At 35.0% G+C, this 7366-nt stretch overlaps 1 protein-coding gene across 1 annotated transcript in view; it reads left to right on the top strand.

Moving 5' to 3' along the window:
- The window catches only part of ZNF644 (zinc finger protein 644), a 29165-nt gene extending 22050 nt beyond the window's left edge, over positions 1-7115 (top strand). The window contains exons 8-9 of the mRNA XM_010006623.1: positions 4820-4922; positions 5426-7115. Of these exons, the coding sequence (XP_010004925.1) occupies positions 4820-4922; positions 5426-5618 (296 nt within the window). The 3' untranslated portion in view covers positions 5619-7115. The remainder of the gene's footprint in view (positions 1-4819; positions 4923-5425) is intronic.
- Positions 7116-7366: the final 251 nt, after the last annotated feature.

Here is a 7366-nt window from a genome sequence, read left to right as displayed (position 1 = left end):
TTTTTAATACAACCTTTCCCTTTTTTTTTTTTTTTTTTTTTTTTTTTTTTTGAAGTGCAACTTGACAGTTTTAGCAGTGTAGTAGTCATAGTTAAGCATAGTGGTAAATTTTGAGAATGGACTATCCTAGGAGTGAATTTAGGCTGTTGCCTGTTCAAGGTTAGTGTTTATTAAACTTTATTTGTTCCTATAGTTGTGTAGTATGGATCCACTGTATAGCAAATGCCTGTCAAGGTCCGTTTGGTTAGTTCTTTTTGTATTAGTGTTTGCATGATGGTCTTCAGATGTCTGACTGGAACATTAATTTTGTTTTGTTATGCAGTCCTATTTTGACCATTGTAATGGTTTATTTGTTCATCTTCAGTAGATATTAATTTTCTTCTATGCCTGTTTTGGTGAATAGCTACACATTAGTGTTCCTTGAAGCATGTGGCAAACTTGCTTCTCCTGGTTATCTTTAGAGCAGTGGACAGACCTAGGCAAAATCTTAAAAATGCATCTCACTCTTCTTTGTACAGTTGTATATCCCCTTTCCTTCCTTTTCTTCACTGGAGGCCTCTCCTCCACCAAGTCTCTTCATAGTCTCTTGCACCCTGGCTTTTTTAACCTTCTCATTGTTGACTCTTTTCTCCTACACAGTCTCTTCTGAACAGCTGTCATCTTCTGGGAATCACTACTCTGTTCTTTGGTCTTTGCTTCTGTAGATTGAGACTGCTTTTTCGGAAGTTTTGGAGAGAACAATAAAACACAGAGCAAAGAGTCTGGCCTTTGAGCCAACAACATGACTGAGATGGCAGTTACGGTGGCCACTAAACTTACTGCTTTGTCAAAATTGTAGCTTTGAAAAGTTTACTATGGAAGCATATACAGCTAGAGCAGGAATCTTGAGATCCACTGACTTTGCACATCTTTATTCTGTGCTGTTACAGCTAAAACTGATCAACCAGCACAATAAGCTAAGTTTTGTTATCCTACAAAATCCTTCAGGGAGCAAATTACTGGTTGGTTTTTTTTAATGCGTGTAATGATGAGGATAGATAGCAAGTCACTGAATTTGAAAAAATAGTGAATTAATGCACAAGAAAAAAGTATTTTTTTTAATTTTGTGGTTTAAAATTGTTTATTATATCCATTTATGTGGGCAAATATTCAACTTGTGTTAGCTTACATACTCTATGACAAAAGTAGTGAAGTCTGAATAAAGACTCAGCTTCAGTCTTCCTGAAATAAGGAGTGTACAGTGTTGAGGGACATAAAGAAGCAGTGTGCAGATTAACATAGTTGCACTTCAGTTTTGAACCTCAGACCAAATGTCATGTCATGAAGGATCTCTAAGTGTGACTTTTCTAATTTGTGTTGTCTTACACATGCTCATTTTAGCCTCTTATCTCCATCTGCTTGTAGTCTTTCTTGATAAGCAGTCACAGAGGTAAAAAAGGTTTTTATATACAGCCTTTTTAGCTAGCAAATATTTTTCCAAATAATGTGCTCTGAATTGGAACTTGAGTGCCTCAAGGAGATTCCTTTAACGGTTGATGATCTTTTGTTTTAGAAGTGTTGTTTCTCTTATCATGCTATATCAGTGGTTTGGTGAAGTGGTGCAACTGATTGTTTACAAGAAGTTTTTGGAATAGCAACTGGGAAGCTCCAGGTGGTTACACTTGAAGGAGAAAGGCTTCTTCCAAAAAGAATCAGGCCTTTATGGAGACTGGAAGTATGCTAGTTTGGGAGCCTGATAACCACGAAATAGGTGTTAATGGTAGGTAGTGCTTGCCTCTGGCAATTTGTTGCGATTTCCATGCAGCTTACTAGAGTTGGATTATCCTTGATCTCTTCCCAGAGGCACTAAAAACATACTTCGGGAGGTCATGCTTTGTTACGGTAAAGGCATTGCAAGTCAGTAACTGCTGACTTTTGGTCAGAACGTGGCTGCACTTTGGTATGGTTGAGGCGATGGTGTAACTTGATCCTTGCAAGCACTTGTAAGTATTGTATCAACAAAGTACTTAAGTGTGTTCATGTGACTTCATTTAAACTTGTTACTCCTCTGGTAGACAAATTAATGTGAGAGTTACTGGTAAATGTCTGATAATTGATGTTGGAATTACAGTTTTCAGTCAGGTTTACCCACATGACTCTTTCCACTTACTTTCCTGCTTCACTGGAGTAACTTCAAAATGTACTTAGGCTGCTTTGTGCCCTCAGAAATATGAAGGAGTATGTTCACTAGGCCTAAAGACAAAGGGAGCAAAAAATACCCCTTCAATAACACAGGTTTAGTATTCTTAATATTTCCTATCTTTTCTAAGAGCTTCTTGCTTGGGCAAATCTACTTTCAATCTTAGCTAAGTTACTCTGAGGATGCATTGAGTGATCTGAGTTTTTTTCTTTATGCCTTTTAGTGTGTTATAATCTATTCTTTGTTTTGTAATTTATCTAGCACCTCCATTGTACATTACTCATAGAAGACGCCCATTCTTTTGTTTTCCTTTTTTTCTCATTGTTCTTGGAAAAGGTACTTTTCAAGGAAGTAGCAACTACCTCTGCTGGTACATTATGGCAGTTTGTGTTGCTGTCTGATTGCATAGTAGTTCAGAGGTTTATGGGTGTTGGTTTTTTTCTTACATTATTACATACACACAAAACATTAGGTTTCAGAAACTGTTGCAAAAGCCCAATTCAGGTCTAGTAAGAAAGTGAAAGCTGTCTGAAATGCTAGCAGTGTATGTGAGGAGAATAAAATTTCTTGATGGGAATGAATGTCTTAAGCTTGTCAACATGAAGGAAATAAGCTAGTTCTTGTTTCAAATGTATGTAGGCTTCTCTAGAAGGAGGCTGCTGTCTACTGCTTTTATTGTTTTGTGTGGTGGTTTGTTTGTTGGGTTTTGGTTTTTACTCTTATCAACTGGCTGACATTAGATGCAACTCATGGATGCATTCCCATTCAGATAACACTGAGTTCTGTTTCCCTTCTACCTGTGATATTCTGCAAAATCTGCAATGGCAATGGTTTTGCTCTAATAACTGCTTCAGATAAGTTGTCCCTTGTGCAAATAGTTCTCTTCAGAGAATGGATGTCCAGGTTTCAGTATTTTATCTGCTTACATTTTTGGTGATGTTGTTACTGACGTTGCAGTATATAAAATATTTATACTACTTGGTAGTTCCTACAGCTTGAAAGATAGTCAGCTTTTTTTCTTCCTAATTATATGAAGAATAAGCTTTTGATGAGAGCATAAAGCATCAAGAACCCCTTACCTATTTACTTTTCCAGAAGTTATCTTGGCCATTTTTCTTTATTTCTCCCTTGCCACCTTGGATTGCTGCCTTTATATCCAGACTGCTTTTGTTGTTGCTATCAGAAAAAATGCTGTTGAGCCTCATCTTCCTAATGATGGCTTGACCCAAGGTCTGAGGAGGTCTCTTTAGGTTAGTTTCTGCTTGCTACTTGTTTGATAAGTTCTCTGATACCTTCAGACCTCAAAAATTCATTCTAATTTTTCTAGATACTGTAGGAATCTTTAAATCTGTGGATGGGACTGGGAAATGTTTGGTGTATCTGCAAGATTAAAGTCTGTCTGCAGGGTAAAAGCTTGAGAGGGGCTTATTTGGAGGACATAAGGAAAAATGAAAAATGCAATCAAGACTTGGATCTCTGTATTGGCATGTTTTGTCTCCCCAGGTGATGTCTTATGCTTCAGCATACTAAGAGGTTTATTCTTCTGGTTTATATTACAGAAGCCAATACTTAGACAAGTATAACAGGTATTTTGATTTTACTGTTAAGATGCTTCAGTATCATAGCACTATGCCTTTTGGGTATCAAGAATTCCTCTTGTTACTGTCTTTCAGGTTTCTGTGGAGTTAAAGTGTTGGTGCCTTGTGATTTGGAATAGTGTGTAGCTGGATATACTTCTCAGCTGAAGCAGTCCAAAACCTCTTGCTTTTTCTTGAACCTTATTAGTGGTTTTCAATATTAACTCGGTTTAATCCCCTCATCCTGCAACTTCAGATGCTTCTTAGAATCTCCAGGTTTTGTTACAGATTCCTATTACATCTTCTTACGGGAGGTACAGACCTCAGTGCTAATGGAACCCATTTGATATGCCTTTCCTATTCACACACTTTATTTTCATATGTAGATTAGACTGAATTGAAAAAGTGTCCTTGTTGATTGTCCTAATACCAGCTCCCACTGCCAAGGATTAATACATAATTTGTGTAAGATGCATTAGATTTCATACAGGAGTGAGGAGGGAAGCCTAAGCTTCATTTGAAATTTTTAGACTAAAAGGACAAGCTTCTTTACATTGAAAACAACTGTCAGGTGTTTGACTCAAGGTAGAAGTTCCTGATTTCATTAGCTGAAAGCTGCAACTTTTTGAAGTTGTAACTTCGTTGAACATGAGTGGTCCTGTGATGGTACTTGAACTGCAGAAACGTTTCCAAGATTTTTAATGGCGTTTTGTGTATGAAATGGAATTTCCAATGGTGCTTTGCTTATGTGTAATTCTGCAATAGGTTAGGTGGTGCTTGCTGATAGTAAAACAACAGTTTAATGCTGAATGTCAATTTACCTAGTCTTTGAAACCGTGAGCGCTGTGCTAAACTAAAAATAAAATAAAACTTCAGGTGTCTTGCCAGTAGGTTTCTTAGAGCCCATTGTAATTGTTTTGGATTTACATTATAGTTAAATGTATAATAACAAGGAGGTAGATGTTTTTTCACTACTGCTATAGGGGATGCTTACTAAATATCTCTGTTTGGTTAACAGTCATTGAAATACCAATTTCACATATGGCAATTTCTCTTTTCTTAGCTTTAGACTGTAAGCAAAAGAAGTCAAGGTCAAGATCTGGAAGCAAGAAAAAAATGCTGCCATTACCTCATAGCGCTGATGAAGTTTACATACTCAGATGCAGGTACATTGGGTGATTTTAACTGAAAGAACACATTCTTCAGAGCTTGCTAATTTTAGTTGTAAGAAAATGTAAGATTCTATCCTGTAAATGTGTTTATGATTAAATTGAATAATAAGGAGGGGGAAGCAGTTGCCTATTTTCATTAATTTGAACAAGAGGACTTGAATCAGTCATACTCAAGTATTACATTGCCAACTGTTTCTCTAGCTAAAATCTTATTGGTCACGTCTGAGTAATTCAGTCCTTTAAAGTCCTTCAAAAGAAACCTTACATAAGAAAAACAGGTTGTTGTTGCTGGTGTTAAAAATGTAAGAGTGTAAGTTGTATAAACTGCAAATTTTTTGTGCTCATAGTTACTATAAATTAACATAGTTGCTAAGGTTCTCAGCTAAAATATGTAGGAACAAACAAAAAAAATTAAGACTTTGCATTTAATGTCTTTGTTCTATAAATTTTAGTAGAGCTAGACACATCTTGATGGAGTAATTCTAATATTTGCATAGGTTTTGTGGTCTGGTCTTTCGAGGACCTTTGTCTGTTCAAGAAGACTGGATAAAGCACTTGCAGCGACACATTGTCAACGCAAACCTTCCACGGACTGGAGCTGGCATGGTTGAAGTTACATCACTACTTAAAAAGCCTGCTTCAATTACTGAAACTTCATTTTCTTTACTGATGGCAGAAGCAGCGTCATAGAAAAAGGAAACATTTTAAATTTTAATTGGATGTAAATTTGAAATACTTTGTCATTTTTTTAAATAAATTGCTACACTAAATTATGTTTATAAATGCTAAAAACAGAAAAACAAAGGAAGTGGATTACAGTAATATCAAAAGAAATTGAATACTTAACAGTTACATTAAGTAGTCTTTATATTTTATATAGGGTGGAAGATGTGTTTTTAAGGTTTATTATGTTTTTGTCAGTTACTGTGTTCACTATCAATACAAGACCATTACGTGTATGGCAGCCATTTTTAAATTGTTGCACATGGGTACTTAAAAGACAGATTTTAATAAAACAAAGAAAACATGTTCTCTTCAGTGTTACCCAAATCAAGGCTCTGTTTATTCCAAAAAGTTACATAGTAAAATAAGATATTATTATATTTTGTTTGTATGTATGTAGTGTTTTGTATAATACCAAGAACTGCTAATACAATTTACTCAACTTAGGGCATTAAATATCATGTACTTCATAGTTCAAGAGACTGTTTCATTCAAATAGGGCAGTTAGTACTATTCTATCTAGGTGTGTAAGTGTTTTTTTTTAAATCACATGAGGCTTTTTGTACTAAAAAGTGGAGGGAAACTTGTTTAAACAAATTTCTAAGAGAAATATGTACATAGTACTGGAAATTTGTGGTAAGGAAATATTCTTTACTTCAGTTGCATTTCTCACTGACAATAAAGTGGTGCATCCATGCTACCTCCTACTTGTCAACAAAGATGGTATTTACCCGTATGTTTTTGTACCATAGTAGATTCAGTCCAACTTTCTTTAATACAAAGCATCTTTTTGTTAACAAGTTTGTTTCTTTATAATGATTTACTTAAAAATCTGACTTGCTTACAGATGTTTGCCTCTCTACTATTTTATTTAACACTGTAGAAATGTACTAATAAGCATTGCTCACTACACGGTTAGAGTAGACTTTTCATTTATAATTCTGTTTAAAAGATTGATCATTTTAGAAAATTCAAACACAGATTGAAATGTTTCTACATATGAAGAGAATGTTTACAACTTCAATTTTAGAGCTTGTTTTGGATGTGATTATATGTATGAAAACTGTAACACTATGCTCATGCTAAGGACCTACTTACAGAATTACTGAAATAAATGTGCTGTGAGGATGGAAATATGGTGCAGTTGTCTTGGTCATGATGATTGTGTTTGTTCATTTAAACTGTCTTCAGAACATGATTTTTGTTCAGATCAGATTCCTCTACAAATCAATTTTGTATGCAAGTAACATTTCATTTTACTCATATAGGGTAACATACTGTAGTTAAGCCAAGGATATGCATTGATATTTTCTTTATATGTAAATAAAGTTAAAAGCAGTTAAAACAAGAGGAGTATTTTGGTAGAGTATATACATACCTCACTGCCAGTGAAATTGCTTTCCTATGGTATATCTCCTTACCAGAAAAATCTCTAAATAAAAGGTTTAAAGAAATCTAAATGTCTATAATGTGAAGCATTTATTTGCATTGTGTGAATTAAGTTTGTGAAATTGATTTGTCTTGCTTGAGATTAGAATCTCCTTATGATCTTAAGTAAAAGTACATTTACTTGCAATAAACTGACTTGTTCAGATGCATTACATTGGATTGGTGGAAAATATGAATAAATGTCTGTCTTCCTGTATGTGTGCAGTTCAGAGTTAACACACGAGGCTTTTCAATGTTTGATAAAATAGATGGGCTAAAAATGCACA

The sequence above is a fragment of the Chaetura pelagica genome, unplaced genomic scaffold (assembly GCF_000747805.2).
Source record: "Chaetura pelagica isolate M959 unplaced genomic scaffold, ChaPel_1.0 scaffold69, whole genome shotgun sequence".
Lineage (NCBI taxonomy): Eukaryota > Metazoa > Chordata > Aves > Apodiformes > Apodidae > Chaetura > Chaetura pelagica.
The sequence above is the reverse complement of the archived record's forward strand: the minus strand, read 5'-3'. Positions and strand labels throughout refer to the sequence as shown.